The 22,521-nt window shown below is 39.1% G+C and overlaps 1 protein-coding gene across 1 annotated transcript in view; it reads left to right on the top strand.

Annotated features, from left to right (window-relative positions):
* Nucleotides 1-22,047, top strand: part of TTBK1 (tau tubulin kinase 1) — a 120,748-nt gene extending 98,701 nt beyond the window's left edge. Inside the window, exons 14-15 of the mRNA XM_070734578.1 lie at nucleotides 14,982-16,579; nucleotides 20,113-22,047. Of these exons, the coding sequence (XP_070590679.1) occupies nucleotides 14,982-16,579; nucleotides 20,113-20,515 (2,001 nt within the window). The 3' untranslated portion in view covers nucleotides 20,516-22,047. The remainder of the gene's footprint in view (nucleotides 1-14,981; nucleotides 16,580-20,112) is intronic.
* Nucleotides 22,048-22,521: the final 474 nt, after the last annotated feature.

The raw sequence follows: 22,521 nt of genomic DNA, 5'->3' as shown, positions 1-22,521 counted from the left end.
GGATAGTCCAAGGTGTTGAAGTTTCGCATTAGCACCTGCCCAAAAGACTGTGCAGGCACAAGTCTCTTATCAGTCTTCCCTAATATGTTGAGATTATGTCGTTTCTTTTAAATTTTAACAATGATTTGTACAGGTGCATACAATACACATAAGCACATGTAAAGTCCATGTAAATTTGTGTTCTTTTTTGTCTCTGTTAGTAATATCTAACTGACAGCTCAGGTGTCAACAACAGTCAAAGAAAGCTTTGCTTCTCATGTAATACTTTTCCTTCATAGTATGTCTTCTCAGATATGTCACAATCTTGTGATTTAGTGGAATGGAAATGAAATAGTAAAAAATTATAGACGGAAAAGTTAATTACATTATATTTAATCCAAAGATTATATAAATTGGGGGTTTTATATCTTCAATCCAAAGACAACCTGCATGCTTAAACACAGACCTATCTTGGCATCAACTGGAAAGAAGTATATTTAAAATGGCATACTAACAAATCTTTTTTGGTACCTGGCTTGTTTTCAAGAAGTGAATGAAGTCTAAAATTGTGGCACCAATTTAGCATTTCAGAATTTTGGTGCAGGTTGTCATTTTTCTTTCACCTCTCAAAAAAGCATACTCAGCAAAAAATTCTGGGAGATGTAGACCAAACCAAAAAGCACAAATGTGGCCTATAATATGCCCTGCTCTAATGATTGCACAGATCCTGTTTATGGCCTTGTTCAGAAACAACAATAGAAAGCTTAGTAGTGCAAATCAACTTTATTATTGAAAGCAAAATTAATGTGCTTTTTGATACACATATCAGTATAAATGATCAGCGTCTAGAATTTAGAGAGAGAGAATAAAATGACAATTAATCTGTGGAATGGATGACTTGTGGTCTGAAAGGTGATAGAAAAGAGGCAATTCCCCATATAACACTCAGGTCAAAGGCCAACATAATTCTGATGTGTGTTTAGAGTCCTTCTGGACACAAAAAATAATTAAGATACAGTAGGTCTAACAAAAATTTTTTTTTATTTCTTTTGAACTTAATTATTTACAATGCCCTTATTAAAAAGAAGCCCCCAAGATGAAAACTTTCAAACCCAAATAAAAGAATTTGTGAATTCTCTTAATTAATTAATTAGTTAGTCAATCTTATATACCAATCCAGCTTCAACCCACCTTGAATAGTTTGTATATTTTTTATCTGACTGCTTTTTAAATGAAAACCATAATACAAGCCCACTGTAGAATGTATGAAACAAGCTTCAAAATATAGACATGCAAGCAGTGATGGGCTACCAAAATTTTTACTACCACACTGTGGGCGTGGCTTATGCGTTTTGTTTCGACATCTTTCAGTGCAAATTGGGTGCTCTGGGGTGGAGACTCCAAATTTTGCTACCAGAACTGCATTCCTGACCGTTCCCGTAGGAGCCCATCACTGCATGCAAGAAAATCTAATATTCTCAGATTTGCTGTTTTCCAAGCAAAGAACTTTTAAGGTTTGCTTATTTATTACATTTATTGGCTGCCCATCTTTGCACAGGGTAACTCTGGCCAGCTTACAATGTCAAAAAGATAAATTTATGCAAACCATATAGACAATACAAATAATATACAAAAATATACAAATGTAAATATTCAACCCTAACTAAAAGGTGGTGAGGGAGGAAGTAGGAAGAGTTGGGGGGGATCTCTTATTAATCTATCAACCAGCCCCAATGTAAAGCCCTTTCCCCAATTGTGGTCCTAAGCCAACTGGCAGGCCCAAGTCTTTTTTTAGGAGCAGGGGTTTCCAATCTTGGCAACTTAAAGACGTGTGGACTTCAACTCCCAGAGTTCCTCAGCCAGGAGTTGAAGTCCACAAGTCTTAAAGTCTTAAAGTTGGAGACCCCTGGTCAGGAGGATTGGAGCCAAGCTCAGTCTGAAGGGCAAGATGTTCCAAAGGGCAGGAGCAATAGCAGAGAAGTAATGTTTAGATAATCTGAAGCCATGCCATGAAGGGCTTTAAAGGTGATTACCAACACCTTAAATTGCACCTGAAAGCTAACTTGCAGCCAGCACAGTCTGCGGAGCAGTGGTGTTATATGGGCCACTCTTGGGGCCCCAAAAACTGTCCACACCACTGGACTTGCACCAGCTGTAGCTTCTGAATGCTCTTCAATGATAGCTCCAATTATTGCAGTATTCCAAATGCAAGGTAACGAGGTCTTGAATGACTTGAGTACAGGGACTCAAAAATATTGCCTCAAGGTCATTTAAATATGTAATATGTTGTTTGGAATTTTCTGCTGTGGTCACAGTCCCCACATCCCTTTGTAATCTTAATTTTGCTTGAGAATACAACCTGCTTTTAAATGCTTAAAAATATATATACTGTATATTTAAAAATTCATCAAGCCAATCATGTGTTTTTAAAAGCATTTCTTAAGTGCTGTAAGACAGTGTTTCCCAACCTTGGCAACTTGAAGATATTTGGACTTCAACTCCCATAATTCCCCAGCCAGCATTCTGGGAATTGAAGTCCAAATATCTTCAAGTTGCCAAGGTTGGGAAACACTACTGTAAGATATGATATAAACACTATGGAGCAGTACAGTGAAAAGAAGTTATGCATCCCCTTAATGTTATTTCTTTGTAACATGTTTTGTGTATTTGCATGTGCACAATTTATAGATTTTAAAAACGACTTTGCACTTTAAGGCACAAATTGGTTGCACCTTTCTGCAGCATTATCTTCATAGAGCCCATTGGAGTCTACTTCTCAACTTCCCATCCTGTCTTCCCACTCTCTATAACCACATATCATGGATGATGAGTGTTGTAGTTTAGTATAACTGCAAAGGTCTCAGATGGATAAAAGCCTAAAGCTGTACTACAGTATAGTACATTCTAATCTCCAATTTGATATCATATAGTATATAAAGTGGTAAGTGAAGTGTACAATTTGAGAAGGCAGTTTAGTAAATTATTTAAAACAAAATACGCAATTAAAGACAATAATAATTTTAATATGAGGGATTTATTCCCTTGAGTTTTAATCAATGAATGATAAAAATGGGGAAACCGTTCCGTGGATCACAATGCAGTATGCTATTAAAATACCCCCAGCTGCAAGATAATAACCAATCAACTTAACGTTTAAAATACCTCATTGATGCAACCTTGATTTGTAAAGACTGGAGATTTTGAACCCATTATGCTGCTCTAATTGAAAACTAGTTTTTTGAGTTCAATTTTTAAGATTTCCAGATCTTAATAGAATTGATAAAATCTTTTGTATAGGATTCTTAGCTCTGTGTTTCATAATAGATACCACCTCTTTGTCTATGAACTGATTTATCATGTTATTTTTTCCCCCAAAACTGCTTAAAGTGAATGGAGTTTTTGAAGTCTAAGACAAAAATCACAGCTCTCTAAGAGCCCGCTAGCCTGTAAAAGGCTTTTTTTTCACTGAGTAGTAGAAATGAACTCCTTTTTCTGCTTTCTTTATTGTTTCTTTCCTTTCACCTCATGCTCAAGCCATAGTTTTTTTTGGCCTAGTTTTCCTCAATTTATGTCCTCACAATTTCTGTTCTAATTTTTCCATATCTGTTGCATACTTTGTTTCCTTTCTTCCAAATTTCCCTTCTTTACAGATGTTTCTGCCTCTGTTACATTAATATCTAGAATTCTGCATAAATGTTCCTGAATCTCTTCCTAGGCTATTTTTTCTTATAGTACTAATTCTCAACCTCCTTTTAAAGGTGCTTGCTCCTTATAAATAACCATGTTTGTGAAGACAATTTCACAGTCTATGATTTTGGGCTGGTAGCTGATACAATAAGCAAATGATGTATATATGATAATATATTGGCTTTTTATAGTATCTTTCATCTAAAATGTTCTAAAATGCTTTAGAAAACATGTGCACAATATATGCGGTACACACATGGTATTTATTTATTTACCATAGCTGCTCCATAGTGATTTTTAAAAGCTTGGTTCTGCTATCTGTGATAGTAAAATAGGGTTACATTCAAAGCTCCTGATGCTGCTGCTAAACACCAATTAGTAACAGATTGTTGCCTGATAAGAAAATTGATATTCTAGAGATGATACAAAAAAGATGAGTACAAACTAGATTCAGTTTAGACTCTAAGGATCTTATTCTGATTGTGGGGAAAGATATCCCGCCATTTCCAAAGAAGGTCAGGATCTGGTTTTACATATCTACGAAATTATTCCATAGATCCACTGCTGTAAATCCACTAATATGGATTTGTGAACTGGCTTATGTTTTTCATTCTTTCACATAAAATAGTCAAAACTTTATAATACTATACCATTTTATATTAATGTCTAAAAATGAGATTATAGTTATACACTTTCATTTCTTCCTTACCAAATTGTTGTGATGCTTCTCCCATTTTCCATTATTCTTAATTAAATCCCTTAGTATAAGAATATTAGAATAAGAGGGAAAAGATTTATCTTGTGTATTCACATGTTGTGAGTTTGGGATCAAATAGACTTCTAAAAGTGGCTTGTTTTTTAGCATAAATATATTAGAAATCCCAACAAATCAGATAATTAATTAAATTAATTTTAACTTTAACTGAACTTTTCTGTTTATTTTCAATGTAGATATCTATAGATTTTCTTTAAATATGCAATATATACACATATATCTCTCGGCTTATTTCGTATATAATGTAGTCATTGGCTATGATCTACCATACCAACCTTAATTAGGGCTTTGCTTTTATGGTCATTCCCTCCCCCCCCCAAAATTTATACATTTAAAAAAGTACTAGTTTTTCTTCTACCAGATGTTGGGTTAGATAAAAATACTGGACAGCACCCCTTTTCTAAGACATTTTTCCTCACTGGTCCAACATCAAAAGTTTGTGGTTATTGGTGAAGCATTCCTGCCATTTTGAATAATTCCTTAGTATTTCAGCACCAAATGACCCTTTCATCTTTGATTGTATATCTTGTCCATTATTGTTTCTTCTGGTCTTTGATTTATTGAACAACTGAAAGAGTAGCATGGGATCAAAATGAGAGAATTTTGTGCAGATTTAGTTCTGTTGTTTCTCAGTGGCTTGGGTCTGAGCTTATGATAGTACAAGTTGAGAACTGCCTTACTATGTGAGGTTTCATCTTAAAATTAACACTGCAAAGAAATTCAATCAAATGGAATACAGTGTTCCCTCGATTTTCGCGGGTTCAAACTTCGCAAAAAGTCTATACCACGGTTTTTCAAAAATATTAATTAAAAAATACTTCGCATTCCCCCCCCCCATACCACGGTTTTTCCTGCCCGATGACATCATATGTCATCGCCAAACTTTCGTCTGCCTTTAATAATTTTTTTTAATAAACTTTAATAAATAAACATGGTGAGTAATAATCTAAATGGTTGCTAAGGGAATGGGAAATTGTAATTTAGGGGTTTAAAGTGTTAAGGGAAGGCTTGTGAGTATTTACTTCCGCATCTCTACTTTGTGGAAATTCGACTTTTGCGTGCGGTCTCGAAACGCATCCCCCACGAAAATTGAGGGAACACTGTACTACTTTTGGCAGTTTTTAGAAGAAACAAAATAATATACCATTCATGATGTAGATAAGTTTGCTTCTGAAATGCTTATAAAGCTACCTTTTTATAAATCACTGCTATCAAAAGCTATCACTCCCTTTAAGCACAAGCCCATGCTGATAAATGAGCTGAAGTTGTTGTTGACATGTAGTATCCCATTGCGTTTGGATTTGGATTAAGGCATTTGGCTTTGCACTTGCAGATCAAAGCCAATCGCTTTGAAGGGTTAGGTTATTATCATTTTATTTTTGTACAGCTTGCAATCTGTTACCTTATTTTACAAGGATTCTTAATAGAAGCTACATAGTATTGAAAAATTATTTCCTGGATTTTGTCTTTTCCCCACAATCATATGAAACTGGTAATGAGTACTCTTTTTTTGTTGCAAGGTTTTGGTAACACTTATAAAGTAACAGTTGGTCAAGCTCCTTTCATTGTTAGATTTCTGTATATTGAATCATAGTAACATTTAGGTCTGCTTTAGCAGTTTCACAACAGCACAAGGGTAACATTTATAGTACTAAATGTTTTTAACACTCCATTTGATGTATTGGTAGTCATTGTAGTATTCAAACTACTGAAAAAATGATGTAATGAATGTAAACACACACACACAAGCTGCTATAATTATGTAACTTGGAGTTGAAAGTTGATCTCCATTTTTGCATTAACCTGCATGTAATTTAACATTCAGAATCAAATTTATGATCTATTTTTTTAACAATGTACTATGCTTTCTGTTGAATCCTGTCTCTTCAGTGTTCCTAGCATAATTATATCTTCTTTGTAATAAATCACAGAGCTTCCTTATCAATAAATTATCACAAATGCAGGCAAACTATCTCTAAACATAAAATGCATTACATTGCAAAAGCTGTTCCATGTAACAATAGAATAAGAAGGATGCTCAAAGGACACTTACTTGCCCCTTCACTGTGGTCCTTCCTGAGAAAAACAGAGCTTGCTTATATTTGACCTTATCTCCGTACCAAAAAAAATTACTAATATTTTCAGAATATTTTAAAGTTTATTGCTTCTCCCCAAGATTGGAACAAAGATTGTTAATAAAATTTCTCCCCTCTCTGTCTTCCAATGGTTCCCCCCAACCTCTGCAGGTAGAATCATAGCAATATACCTATATGAAGAGTTTCAAAATAAAAGGATTGACTGCAAGGCATATTTCATAAGGGATTAATTTCAGTGCTTCTGATTCATACAATCTAGATTGCAGTGTACTTTAGCCTGCCAGTAGTGGTAGCCATGGTTGATAACATTGTGCAAGGCTACATTGATGAATCAGGAACACAGAAAACACATTGAGGCCTGTCCCTAACTTTAAATCCATCCTTTTGAGGTGGGTAAAATGAGGACCCGGATTGTAGGGGCAATATGCTGGCTCTGTTAAAAAGTGCTATTGCGGTATAAAAATCAAATCAATCAATCAATAATAAATGGAGGAATAGCTTTTGAAATCTATCAAATGTATATCCAGAATTTAGAATACTAGGTTGGTGAGAATGTACATATTGTAGTGAAATCATGCAAGGGCTGGATTTGTATTTTACAAAGCAGATACCCTACAAATTCTTTAATAACATCTTGAAATTCTAGATTCGCCAAATCTGCAAGTTCTAAATGAATAACATTCTGCCTGCAAAGGATCATACCAGTTTCAGGATATACTAAGCTCATGCTTATTAATTCTTGTGGGAGCTGGATTGTTATTTATTGAAATACATCTTCATTTCTCAGGACTAAGACATCTTCTAGTTTCTTATGCCTGAGATCACTTGATGTAACTTGTGTTGTGTTTTTTGTGCTTTCTAGATGTCTCATATCATCATCAGCACCCTCAGGGACTAGAGTATCTTTCTTTTGCCTTATCCTAAGCCCAAACACTTGCTGCTACTGTTTATCATGGGTCAGCAGTTGGCAGTACTAAGATTTTGAAGGCAAGAAGGATTGGGTTTTTCCCCCCTTATGGTTACACACTGGTCCCAATATGTATAGAAATGCGACAGTGGTGATTTTATAGGATCAGTGTGTGTATAAAGAACTAATTTCTAACTACAGTTTGACCTAATGGTGGAATCATATTCTTTTTCTCTAGAGTAAAATACCTCCTTCTCGCACACACCTTACTCTGGCTTTGCAGTCAAAACCTCTTCTCTGCTATTCCAAAAGTCACATTCCAAAAAAATGAGGATACAACAAAAAATGAATTTATTTTATTTACATTTAAATTTAATAAAAAAACAAATGTTGTTAATATAATTATTCCCCAGTCATATAGCTTTCTTCTATCATAGTTTTTGAGACTTCTAGAAAAAACACTGAAAACTTGCAGGGGTGAAAGTGTGGCAACCAGTCTTGGGGCCTCAATTGTGCATATAACAGACTACTAATGTCAAATTTTTAATTTTAAGGCTTATCACTTCTCAGCTAAACCAGAGTATGTGTCAGTATTGGTACATTTGTTGGACACTCTTTAAAAAGAAATTTAGAAAGGATGGAATTCATGTTAGAAAATGAATACAGTGATGCCTCGTCTTACAAACGCCTCGTCATACAAACTTTTCGAGATACAAACCCGGGATTTAAGATTTTTTTGCCTCTTCTTACAAACTATTTTCACCTTACAAACCCACCACCGCAGCTGGGATGCCCCGCCTCCGGACTTCCGTTGCCAGTGAAGCATCCATTTTTGTGCTGCTGGGATTCTCCTGAGGCTCCCCACCATGGGAAACCCCACCTCCGGACTTCCGTGTTTTTGTGATGCTGCAGGGGAATCACAGCAGGGGAATCACAGCAGCGCAAAAATGGGCGCTTCGCTGGCAATGGAAGTCCGGAGGTGGGGTTTCCCAGCGAGGGGAGCCTCAGTGAAATCGCAGCATCACACAAACACGGAAGTCCGGAGGTGGGGTTTCCCATGGAGTACAAAAACGGGCGCTTAGGCTTGCAAAAGGGGTGAATTTGGGGCTTGCACACATTAATCGTTTTTCCATTGATTCCTATGGGAAACATTGTTTCGTCTTACAAACTTTTCACCTTAAGAACCTCGTCCCGGAACCAATTAAGTTTGTAAGACAAGGTATCACTGTACTTGGTCCAGCAGTGAAAATATCATATCATATTACATTTGCACCAGCCTTTTGTCCTAGGGCAGCATACGATCTTGGTGTGTTTTTCCAAACACCCAAGTTTGTTTTGTGTTGCTTTTTTCTTATATGGAGTGCCAATATTTTCAATATCTTTTTAATGAAAACCTCAGGAACTAGAATCATCCCGGTATTACTGCAGACTGATACATGTATATTTAGCATCGACTGAAAAGGCCTAAAACCCTTCTTGGGAGAGTTGTGAGGTATCACTTTATTGTGGCATAGCAGGAATCCATTTGGAAGGACCAAGTTACCAGAAGGGGTTCAAAAGTTTGTTTTCCCTGAGCCTTTTTATTCTTTGTGTGTGTTGCCTGTTAGAACTGAAGATAACTTTCTGCGCCCCTGCCTTTCACCTTTTTGTACTGACATTGTATAATATGCTTGCACTATCCCCATGAGCAAACCAAGCATGTAAGGAAAAAAAATTGAAGCTTCTTCTCTCTTTTTTTTTGATAAAAGCACTGTATTTACTTCTGTATATAGAGAGACTAATGGCAAGACAGAACTTGAAATTCTATCTTATGTATAAAAGCATGCACTGAATTACTTGTATGTAGAACATGCTGTAAATGCTGCAGAGTACTGTAAGATCCTACACTTGAAATCACAAATAACAAGCAACTTCATCTTTTAAAACAAAACAAGAAACAAACAAAAAAAACTTAAACCGAAGCTGTGCAATGGATTTTGTGCCTTTTTTAAATCCATGTATGTTAATCCAGACAATCGGAAAGAAAAAAAAGCTTGTATACTACCAAAACCTTATTAAAGAATCAAAGGCATAACTTGTGGCAGTGTTTTTTTTTTTAATCTAATTTTTCACAGGACCATCGTTCTTCTTGTAATGTAGACTTCAAATCCAAATGCAAACTCTCTTGTTAATTCCTTGCCTGGCCTTAGCATTCTGGAGGATTTTTATTAGTGAAAGGGAGGGATAAATTTTGGATTTAATAGAGAGAAGGATATATAGTAGAGCCTTGGTGGTGCAGTGTTTAGAATGCAGTACTGCAAGCTACTTCTGCTGATGTCTGGCTGCTAACAGTTTGGCAGATTTGAATCTCATTACACTCAAGGTTGACTCAGCCTTTTATCCTTCCAAGGTCGGTAAAATGAAGAGCCAGATTGTTTGGGGCAATATGCTTTCTATAAACTACTTAGTGAAGGCTATAAAGCACTGTGAAACGGTATATAAATGCTACAGTGTTCCCTTGATTTTTGCGGGTTCGAACTTCGCGAATAGCCTATACCACGGTTTTTCAAAAAATATTAATTAAAAAATACTTTACGGTTTTTTTTCTATACCACGGTTTTTCCTGCACGGTGACGTCATACGTCATCACCAAACTAATAATTTTTGCAAATAAATAAAATAATAATAATTATTGTTAATAAATAATTATGTTTATAAATATCAGGATCACTAAGTGTCTTATTCAATGGTGAGTACCAGTAATAATGGTGAGTAAATGGTTGTTAAGGGAATGGGAAATGGTAATTTAGGGGTTTAAAGTCTTAAGGGATGGCTTGTGATACTGTCCATAGCCAAAAATTTGACTTTCGCGGGCAGTCTCGGAACGCATCCCCCTCGAAAATTGAGGGAACACTGTATTGCTAATGCTAAATGCTATTGCTAGTAACCTAAATTTTATATCTTATATATCAACATAAGAGGATAGATTTCCTTGAACTTTTTCCCTTGGACTCTGTATTATGATTTTGCTAATGTTTTCTCTCTTCCTCATTTCTATGACTTCTTACTGGCTTTGGGATAGAGAGAAACCAGGGTAGTAATGTGGCCACCTACAAAAACAATTAGGGATTTGATATTTGTGGAGTAAAGTACTCTTGCTAAATGGAGAGGGCAATGAAATGCAATCCATGACTAAGGCAGTGGTGAAGAGAGCAACGACCACTAGACACACCAGAGTATCAATATCAATTGTAGCAGGAAATTTATGTTAAGTAAGAGTATCTGAGTTTGGTACTAGTGTAAAGGTAAACATTTTTTTCAAAAGCATAATGAAGATCAAAGTTTCCATCTTTAACTGCAAATTGCACATTTCTCAAAAGATATTTTTTGCAATTGAAGACCCCAAAGTTATTGATGGAACAATGTGTCCATTTTTGAAAATATGTGTACAGTAATTCCTTATAAATATAATTGCATTTATGTGGACTTTTTCCCCATCTATCTGTCATCTATCTACCTATCTTTTAGAACCTACTGTATTTTGTATAAATAAGATCAATATTTCATTATACGAGGGTTTCCCAGAAAGTAATTCACATTTTTTTTCTTCAACAATTATTTATTGAACACAATGAAACTTACATACAAGAAAGAATGATGTTTCTTCTAGACTCCCTATTTTTCCACATAATATCCGTCCCGTTGTATGGCCTTCCTCCAGTGAGACACAAGGGCGTGTATGCCCTGTCGGTACAAGTCCTTGTTCTGGTCACAAAGCCATTTCTGCACTGTGTGAATCACCTCTAATGGCCTCACCCTCTGTGCCCAGCGACTAACCGTACTTCTGTCGACTGCAGATTCTCGATAAACTGTACACAAACGTTTGTGAATGTTCCCAACAGTTTCTTTCTCCGCAGTGAAAATTCAAAGATGACACGCTGCTTGTAACGTACACCACTTACAGACGCCATTTCAAAACACTGCTGCAGCTACGCTATCTGTCTGAAGAAACACAAAATTTACACACACTCTCCTGACAATTCAAATAATGTAGATCTAAAGTTTCACATTTGTACCATTACTATAGGCTGAGAAAAAAAATGTGGTGCATTACTTTCTGGGCAACCCTTGTATTTATTTATATGAACTCCACATGTATAGGCAATCTGCTCTAGTAGCAAGTATAAACAGATCTTCATTCCATTGAGTGAATAGGGCAATATATTTATTTTTCCAGAGCTGTAAATCAGTTGTTTAGCTATAATAAGGGCACAGAAAATCCATTTACACTCCTCAGTTGCCAAATTTCATATATTAACTGTGTAATTCAAGGCAATATTATCCTCTTGAAATTTTGCCATAAAGTCACATTTATATATTTCACTATTTTCTTCCAAAATGTAATAAGTATACGACAATGTAAAAACGTGTTTTAAAGAAGCATTGCTCTTATGACATCTTCAACAAAATAGACAATAATTTTGTATACAAACCTAATGGAATCCAATAAATTCTAGATATTGTTTTCTCCATTTTTATAATCATGTAATCCCTTAATTCAGGATAGAGTTGGGGAGACTGGATAGAGTTGAGCATTGATTGCCACCACACAGGACTCATAGCACATTTTTTTACCCAAGAGGGAAATATAGTATATGCCGTCACATAGGATCAAACTCTCAGCCTTTTGTGTGGGAAACAAGCATCTTCATCACTAGCCACCCACTCTGCACGTATTATATTGTTGTATAAATCATAGTTTAAGATCCACTGACACTCTTGCTATAGACCAGTGTTTCCCAACCGTGGCAACTTGAAGATATCTGGACTTCAACTCCCAGAATTCCCCAGCCAGGGAATTCTGGGAGTTGAAGTCCAGATATCTTCAAGTTGCCAAGGTTGGGAAACACTGCTATAGACGTTAGGACACTCTTCCATTGTTTATATAATACCGCACGAATCCCAGCGGCCGATAAGGTCCCACAGAGTTGGCCTTCTCCGGGTACCGTCGACTAAACAATGTCGTCTGGCGGGCCCCAGGGGAAGAGCCTTCTCTGTGGCGGCCCTGGCCCTCTGGAACCAACTCTCCCCGGAGATTCGAACTGCCCCCACACTCCTTGCCTTTCGTAAACTACTTAAGACCCACCTATACCGCCAGGCACGTGGGATTTGAGACATCATCCCCCAGGCTCATTATAATTTATGTTTGGTATGTATGTGCGGTTTGGTTTTTAATTATGATAGGGTTTTTAGTTATTTTTAATATTAGATTTGTGCCATTATAATATTGTTTTTATCGTTGTGAGCCGCCCTGAGTCTTCGGAGAGGGGCGGCATACAAATCTAATAAATTGAATTGAATTGAATTGAATTTCATTCATAACATCTTCATATCAAGTGGATTTATTGATAACAAATGTATATAGCAATTAATAGGTATTTTAGTTTAAAAAGATTTAACCAGTCCTAATAATTTGGATGTCTTAGAAGTTGAAAATGTTGCTGGTACAAACAATGTTGTTAACAAATGTTACAACTGTAAATATTGCCACTGAGTTACATGATCTGATAGATGATATTTATCTCTTAGCATAGTGTATGTTAAAAAATTCATCCTCATCATTATCAATTGGTGCAAAGTCAGTATTCTCCCTTTCATCCAATTTTTCTGCATCACTATCTTCTTCCCAATTTTTAATGTCAGATTTCCTCTTAAAGTTATTAGAAAAAGGATTTAAAATTTTTTAGACATTCCATTCCATTTCTTCTTGTTATCATTGTTTCTAAGGATTATAGAATTCTATTATATTTAAATCCTAAAACTGTCCATCTAACAAAAGATGTTATATGTGTATATTCCAAATTATTCATATCTGCTATTTGCATTAATGTGATTAATTCACCTCTTTTGAATGATGCTTCATCTATCAAAGACTTAGAACTGCTGGAGTGACATGTCAGTAATATGACATGAAAGGTATAACTGTTGCCATTGCTTGGAGCATATGCAATGCAGGGCACACTTTCACTAAATTTTGTAGAAAATAGCTGTAAAAAGTTTCTGGCATTAATTCTACAGAAGTTAATCACCTGTACATGTGAAAACACTTGAAGAATCACAGTTACATTAAGTGATTTTTGTTACTGTCTGACTGATGCTGAACAAATTGTACAGTAATCTAGTTCTTATTTCCCATGTAACATTTGCTTCCTATTCATTTAATTAAATATTCATCATTTTTCAGACAGCTTTTTAAAAAAAAAAAAAAAAAAGTATTTCCAGTTCAAAATAACGTCATATATGTCTCTCTCCTATCCCCGGACATCTCTGTTTTTTCCCTACAGTTTTCTTTTATTAAATGACCCCTCCTGGTACTGTGTGTTGCTAGAAACCGTGTAATGCTTATCTTTACTGTGTATATTCTCTTTTTAGCTGGTTTTCTTTCTGTTCCAGTTATGTTTGTCTTGTTTACAGGATGACCCCTGGGCTTTGCTAGGGTATTTACTGAATAATAATAACCTTTTGCATTGTTACCTCTTAGGAGTGTTAATCAGACATCACACTAGTGGGAGGGGAAGGGCAGGTTGTGTTTTTAGTAGCAACAGCATCGGATTGGTGGGAGGCACTTGTCTCCCCTTCCTTCCTATATGTATTGTTTCTCGATGCTGAAGATGGAATACTGAAAAAGAATGAGGGGGGATTCTGCCAACTGTTCTTCAGGCATCCCTTGGGTTTTAAAGCAGGGTATCGATATGTGGTAAGGCGAATAGTCATTTTTTTCCTGCAGAATCTTTCTCTTCAAACATAACTTCATTAAATCTTAGTTAATTCTTGACAAAACTGGGAAGGGGCGTCCTGCGATTCTTGGTCTCTGCGTAATTTTGAAAGCCTTGCATAATTAACATTCACATGTTTCTCCCTCAAGAGAGGGAAAGATTGAAGGCCAAGAAGGGTGCTCTGATTCTACTTTCTGCAGGGTCCAAATACAGTGTTCCCTTGATTTTCACGGGTTCGAACTTTGCAAAAAGTCTATACCACGGTTTAAAAAAAATATTAATTAAAAAATACTTTGCGGTTTCCCCCCCTATACCACGGTTTTCCCTGCCTGATGACGTCATATATCACCACCAAATTTTCGTCCACCTTTAATAAATATTTTTTAAATAAACTTTAATGAAGAAACATGGTGAGTAATAATCTAAATGGTTGCTAAGGGAATGAGAAATTGCAATTTAGGGGTTTAAAGTGTTAAGGGAAGGCTTGTGATACTGTTCATAGCCAAAAATAGTGTACTGTATTTACTTTCGCATCTCTACTTCGCGGAAATTCGACTTTCGCGGGTGGTCTCGGAACGCATCCCCCGCGAAAATCAAGAGAACACTGTAGATGCTGTTGCCCCCTCCCCCAAGTGGTGTGAAGCTAACAGGAAAGAGTCCACAGCACTTGGTCTCCATTCATTTGTGGTTTTAATTCTCCTGGCTAATTACAGCCATTTCAGCATTGCATACATAGTTTTAACATTCTGGATAACCAACTATTTTTGTGTGTCTTTTTCCAGGTATTCCCACTGAAACCTTTTGAAATGAATAGTCTCCCCAGGGTGGTGCCTTTAAATTTGCCTTACCAAGATTTCAAAAGGGATGTATCAGAAAATAGGGAAAGATCCAAAATTCTCCAACGAATAAAAAAAGTGGATTTCTCAAATGTTGTCTTAACTGCCCCTTGTAGACCTCCTCATGCTCACCTTCAGCTGGCAAATGGCAGATACAAAGAAAAAAAGGAGGAAAAAGAGGAGGAGGAGGAAGAGGATGACGATGAAGAACTTGGTAATTTAGGGGAAGGACTTGACATGCAGAGTGATACAAGCAGTGAAGTGAGTCAAAAAAGTACTGAGCGTAGTCAGGAAGGTGCTCCGTCCACTCTTTTAGCAGATGACCAGAAGGAATCCAAGGGCCGAGCATCAGCCGCAGAAGGAGACTTGGAACTTGAGGAAGGCTCAAAAACATTAGTTCTCTTTTCACCAGGTGACCTGAAAAAGTCTCCTGTGAATACAGACCTGGCTCCTGATGCGGACCTTGGAACTCTTGCTGCACTGACCCCTCAAAGTGAGAAACCTCAGCCAATGGGGAGCCAGCTTGATGTATCTGAGCCAGGAACATTGTCTTCCATCCTCAAGTCTGAACCAAAGCCTCCTATGTCTGTGGCCACAACCTCCTCCCCTTTTACTAAAGTTGAACGCACATTTGTCCACATTGCCGAAAAGACACATCTAAACATGATGTCTTCCAATGGCCAGCTTCTGAGACACGAAGAATACTCTAACACGGGGCAGTTTGAAGAGGTCATCGTCGAGGAAGAATTGGAGGAGAATCAGGTGCTGATGGAAAACGGGAGTGTGAATTCAGCCTTGGAAGGGGGAGAAATGGAAAGTTGTGCTTTCTCGGTGAATCATATTGAAACCACCTCTGAAGCTGCAGGGGAACTGGTATTCTTGAATGGTGTTAAAACGGAAGAAGAAGAGGAGCTAGAACTTAAGGGCAAATTTATTCCCGAGTCAGATGTGGAAGAAGATAGTAAGCTGATTTCAGAAGAACCTGGTCTTGATCATAAAAGCCTTGCAAACGAATCCCTTAGACAAGCAGAGTTGCTTCCACATGTCCTAGCAGAAACTTCCAAAAAGCCACTGAATGTAAGGTACAGAAGCCGGATTCCCGTCTTGCTGTCTGAAGAAGATACTGGATCAGATGTTTCAGCTTCACACTCGGGCAAGGAAAGGCTGTACAAGAGACTGAAACAGCAGGACTTGGCCCGTCTGGTGATGGAGAAAAGGCAAAGCCATCTCTTCAGGTTAGCTTCTGGAGCTTCGTCTTCTGCTTCCTCCAGTGATGAGAGGCAACGGGCTTCAGAAACCTTGTCGGCCACTGGTTCTGAGGAAGATACTCACGATTCAGATGATTTCACCCCCAGGAAGATTGGAAATCGGGAGAGAATTTCCCTGGCAAAGATGGAGGAGAGAAGTTTAAATATAAGGAGTAGAATCCCTCGCCCCGTTGTACCTGTAAAGCCACCTGCGATAGAACTAAAATATGGGAGCCCTTCCGCCCTTCCGCCAGCAGCACCAAGTAGAAGTACCGGCGATGTAGCTGGGTCCATAAGGTACGTGGTACTCCTTTCTGATTCAGCAAGCAATTGCATTTAGGGAGCTACTTTTGCCCTTGCTGTCTCCTCAACTCCTTCTTTATATTTACTCAGCCTATCCACTAGACCAGTGTTTCCCAACCTTGGCAACTTGAAGATATCTGGACTTCAACTCCCAGAATTCCCCAGCCAGCATTTGCTGGCTGGGGAATTCTGGGAGTTGAAGTCCAGATATCTTCAAGTTGCCAAGGTTGGGAAACACTGCACTAGACTAATCAACCATTTTTTCCCCCAGTTTAATCTTGCTATGATGTTAGACAATAATTTTAAAATAGGCTGCCTACAGAGCCTTCCTAAACATCCTATGGCTTTGCCTTCAAAATTAGGTGGAAATTGGTATTTTTTGCATTTAAAAGAAATTCCATTGGGGTCATGGAAACTTTTTAAAAACCAGATTGGAACACAATAAATTTCTACAGGGATATTTAGAAATAAAAGACATAAAAAGGACATTTAGGCAGGAATCAGAACTGAAGGAGTAAGCCTATTTTATGGCCTCTTTGTTTAGTATTCTCTACTGGAGATTTTTTTCAAGCTTGATCTTGTATACTAGAGGTTCCTAAATATAAGGTTGGGGGTAACAATTCTGACATATGTATCAACTGTCTTTATTATCAGTTATAGTACTTAGCGGCATCTACATTATTTAATGTTTACTTTCCTTGCAGGTAGCCCTCAACTTAGAACTGGTAATTTAACTACTTAACATATTGAAGCTACTACAGCCTCGGGATATTTTACATCCTGTAAAACGTCATGATGAATCTATTCCCAATCATATGACCAAAATCCAGGCACTTGGAAACCCTTTTACAATTATGATCAGTTTCCAGGCACGCTGCAATCATGTGATCTCCCTTTACAATCTTTTCTATTGGCTTCCCCAGAAAGTCAATGGGGAACCCTGCAGGGAAGTTTGCAAGTTGTTGCTGCTGGCTGAGAGGACTCTCTCTCATCTTTGAGTTGCCTGCCAAGTAGAGATTAGCCCCCTTGCTGGGCTGTAGAAACAACGAAAGAAAAATCTATTTCTTGTTCATTTCATGTGTGTCCTGTCCAGTCATGGGCTACCAAAATTTTTACTACCACACTGTGGGCGTGGCTTACGCATTTTGTTTCAACATCTTTCAGTGCAAATTGGGTGCTCTGGGGTGGAGCTCCAAATTTTGCTACCAGAACGGTGTTCCTGACCATTCCCGTAGGAGCCCATCACTGGTCCTGTCTCTTCCAAATCATATACAGTAATACCTCGTCTTACGAACCTAATTGGTTCCGGAAGGAGGTTCGTAAGGCGAAAAGTTCGTAACACGAAACAATGTTTCCCATTGGAAACAATGTAAAAGCAATTAATGCGTGCGAGGGGCGGGGAAATCGCAAAATGGTGCTCCGCTGGGCGCCGCCACCCGTCTGTCACCTTTTAAAGCAGCCGGGGGGCTTCTCAGCGTTCTCCCAAACCCAAACCCGAACCCGAACTTTTCGGGTTTGGGTTTGGGAGGCCTCTGAGAAGCGCCACCGCCCGCCTGTCACCTTCTTAAACAGCAGGGGGGCTTCTCAGCGTTCTCCCGAACCCGAACCCAGAAGTTCGGGTTCGGGCTTCGGAGGCTGCCGAGAAGTGCCCGGCTGTTCTCGGCCGAAACGTGGCCTCCAGAATGGATGTCTTCATAATGTCAAAGCTCCGCCCATGGAATTCCCTATTGGGATTCCCCACCTCCTTCCCAGCCTCCAGATCGGCCGAAAATGCCGCCGCCGATCACAAAAATGGTGCTCTGCCGAGCGGCACTGCCCGGCTGTAACCTTCTGAAACAGCCGGGCACTTCTCGATGGCCTTCGGAACCCGAACCTGAACTTTTGCCGAACTTCCGGGTTCGGGAGAACGCCGAGAAGCCCCCCTGCTGTTTAAGAAAGTGACAGGCAGGCGGCGGCGCTTCTTGGCGGCCTCCCAAACCCGAAAAGTTCGGGTTCAGGTTCGGGAGAACGGCGAGAAGCCCCCTGGCTGTTTTAAAAGGTGACAGCCGGGCGGCGCCGTCCAGTGGAGCGCCATTTTGCAATCTGCGGTGGGTTCGTAAGGCGAAAAAAGTTTGTAAGAAGAGGCAAAAATTTTCTGAACACCGGGTTCGTATCTTGAAGTGTTCGTATCACGAGGGGTTCGTATCACGAGGTACCACTTTATACTGTACAAAGCAGTGAATTAGAAAATAAACACAAAATATCATTTAAATACTTCAATACAACCAATGTCTTAACAGAAATTCTCCACCTTTAAATGCTCAGTATGCAGTGTTTGCTTCATTAACAGAAGTGGCTCATATGCTCGGTCTATGTGACTTTCAGCAAAGGCGATGCTGTTCTTGCAAAAACATAACCTGCCTCTCACCTCTACCATGCAAATAACATTTTGGCTGAAGCAATCACTGCATAAGCATGTCCAAATATGGGTATCCACAGAGAAGGCAAGAATGACAAAATATACATAACCATGTCACAGTGCAAATGTGAGTCAGACACTAACAATAGACATTAGGACCCGAAAGCACCTAGTATTTTTAAATATTTGCATAATGACATCTCCGCATGCATGTTGCTATTTTGATATCACTTTGAAAACTCCCATGTCAGATGTGTAGGGGCTCTTTTGTTGAGGGAGAAAGATTACAGGGATGGGATTCAGCTGTTCCAGGCAAACCGGATGCTAATTTTACATCTGGTTCACTGAACTGGTAGTTGCAAGGTCTAGGTGGCCCTGCCCACCGCTGCCCTCCCAGGAGTTTCCACGCAACCTGTTTTGGATGCCAGGTAAGTGGAGGGCCCGTGTGGAGGTTCTGAGAGGGCAAAATATGGGACTCTCAGAAGTTCTGGAAATCTGAAAACAAGCTCATTTATGGCCTCTGGAGGGCCTCCGGAGCCTGGAGGAGGCCATTTCACCTTCTCAGAGGCTTGAGAAAAACCTTCAAAGCTTGGGGAAGGTGAAAAATAGGCCTCCCTGAAGTACAGAAATTGGCCCATTTCCAATCTCTGAAGGCTGTGTGAGGTTATTTTTGACCTCCCGGAAGTTCAAGGAAAGCCTCTGCAGCCTGGGGAGGGTAAAAACGCACCCCTCCCCCCGCCATGCTGCAGGAGATCAAGACCATGGCCATGCCCAGTGAGCAACTGGGCAGAGAACCAGTTGCTGAAATTTTTGAATCCCACCATTGAAAGAAGCATGCATTTGTGCATCAGGACTTGGGTACATTGTTCAATTCACACAAGACACGCGATGAAGGAGATTGCCTTGCTATCCTGCCATATTAGGTTGGTATTGATATGCACAAACAATGACTGAGTATGTTAATAATTGAACTTGTTCTCTTCTTTGTTGTTACAAAGACACCATATGTTTCCTTTTAACCCGTTACAGACTATTCGTTTCTATCATACGTTGTAAAGTTTTAGAGTAAGATACTTGTGCTGACCTGGTTACATAAAAAATGTGCTTTCTCCTTCTTTTCTTCTTGCAGGATTCCGGGGCAAAGGTCATTTGGGATTGTATCTGGTGATCCCCGGATGAAAGCTACCCCGACTCCTGCTACCCCTTCCTTGAAGAGCAGCCCAAGGAAAGCCTCCCATCTTCCAGCTAGAAGCCCAGTTCTCCCTCCACGAAACCTCAGTGCTTCCCCCAAAAGCCAATCCCTATCCAGAAAGGAAAGCCCATCACCATCTCGACCGCATAGGCCTGGGACTACATTTCCTTCATGGGCTCAGTCTTCTCCCAAAGCTCCACCCAGGGCTCAGGCTATAGGCCTACTGGGAGATATTCCTGTGTCACCAGGTATGCTCAGAAAAGGACCCAAAGGGAAAACCCTCACTCCAGGAACCAAAGGCAAACAGGTATTCCAAGAAGGCAAGTCTACTGCTAGATAATGATCTGCTGCTGCCAGTCCATTAGACCTACCGACCTACCGTCTTGCCAGGCTGGAAAAAACCTCTGCGCATAATATACACTCGAGACGCCGCAGCACAGCCTTGTGTGTCGGAAATATATGCATATAGCAGCTAGTTGTACTTAAGTGCTTCACTTGCCCACACACGCTGATGCTGTCTCAATCCCAGCTCTCTCTCTCTCTGGCTGAGAGCCTCCTGGCCAGCTCATGCTTGCTTTTGCCGATCACCAAGCAACAACTCAGGCAGCCTGCCTAGTGCCTGATATTTCTTTCCTCCATCCTCATTTTTTAGTTTCTCGGTTAGCAATACCACAGGACCCTGAGAGATTGCTAGGAGAGATGGCTTTTCATAGCCCCAGTCAGTGGAGAAATTAAAGGGCTACACAGAACCTGAAAGAGAAATCTTGGTGTGAGCTTCTCGGTGCTCTAGATGTATTGATGTCCCCGTTTGGCACTCACCCACTCACTCACTCTTTCTCTCTCTCTCTGAGCCTGCTTTTGTGTAGCTCTGGCGATGCTGGTGTATTGATAGAAAGAAACTCACAATGAGACACCTCAATTGCTATCCTGCCTATAGTTATATAAAGAGTCAATGACAGCCAAGTGATCTTATGTAGCTTCTTTTGGAGGCACGATAGCATCCCTTAGCAGCAGTCCTGAGAAGGCTGCTAAAGAGAAGTGTTAGATTTATTGAGAGAAGCTGTACCAGGGTGCCCTGAAGTAGAGAGGCATCGGTTGTTCCCCTCTGACATTATGCCCATAAGCTAATATCCACCAGAAGTAGTGTTTTGTGTAAAGGCAGCAGTGAAAGCTTCTCAGGGAGCTCTACACCATCTCTTTGTTGTTAAAACCAGTGCAAAAGAGCAAAGAAAAGAGCTAACGCCTAAATAATGACCTAGGGAACCAATAGGGCACCGCTCTATGGTATTTTTTTCAAAATCCAAATACAAGGCATTTGAAAACATGGACTGCCTCTCCTTCCGGGATATGTTGGACATGCAGTTTTTAATTTTTATGGGTTTTTTTAAACAGGCTTTCCATTTCTAAATGCCTTGCAATGATAGTACCTGCTTATTTTAGAAATCCAACTGCCAGACAATCATTGGTGTTTGGCACCTCTCAAATTATTTGGTTTTCAACCTGGCGCTTGATAAATCTCGATAAAGCTTTTGAAGCTGGCTAATTTGGGGGGGGGGGGAGATTTCGTGGTGCCCCCTCCCTTCTGTGCTCTGGCCTGAAAAGTTATATGAACTTGCCATTATGATCAGGAAACACATTCTAAGAATCTAGCTTTAGATATGGAGACTTGCAAAAAAGAAATGTGTGAGTGCTTGGCTCTTGTAATCGTACTGATTAATATTCTCCCCACCATCTATGTGAATTTATAAATCGCGATGATAGAAAGTAAGAAATGAAGGGTTTGAGCCAATTGGGCTAATTTATTGTTAGTTCTAGATACAGTATTCTTTTCTTGTTTTCTTTTCACCCTACAACTGTCAAGCAGAGCTATATGAAATATGAATGAAGCTTGTTTCCTTCATTCGTTTCTTTAGACTAATTTTGGTTGCTGTGTAAACTTAATAAAATGACACCTGCAACTTCTTAGTAAGTGATACATAGATTCTGACTATTCAATATTGCTACTTTTCTTGGTGGAAATTCGGAACTCGATTGGTTGTTAAAAGAAAATCTCTGTGACAGCTATTTTATCAATAGTAGATACTCAAGGCTACCAGTCAATGTTCTTTCATCAAAGAACTGTTGACTATTTTTTTATACTGTATTAGAAGATGGCCTTAAAAAAAGATAATATACTGTTAAACTCATGCCCATCTTTTCAACAGAGGATAATTATGAGAATGTCTAGAATGCCCTATTTAATCAATAGAATGATTGTTATGACATACACCTGAGGAAACATGGGGCTTGTGGTTCTATGAGAGGATTATTAAGGCTTAGAGCAGAATTCCAGGACAGGGCTAAGAG

This window comes from Erythrolamprus reginae, chromosome 1, assembly GCF_031021105.1.
Source record: "Erythrolamprus reginae isolate rEryReg1 chromosome 1, rEryReg1.hap1, whole genome shotgun sequence".
In the NCBI taxonomy this organism is placed as follows: domain Eukaryota; kingdom Metazoa; phylum Chordata; class Lepidosauria; order Squamata; family Dipsadidae; genus Erythrolamprus; species Erythrolamprus reginae.
Note: the sequence above shows the minus strand (reverse complement) of the source record. Positions and strands in the feature narration are given on the sequence as shown.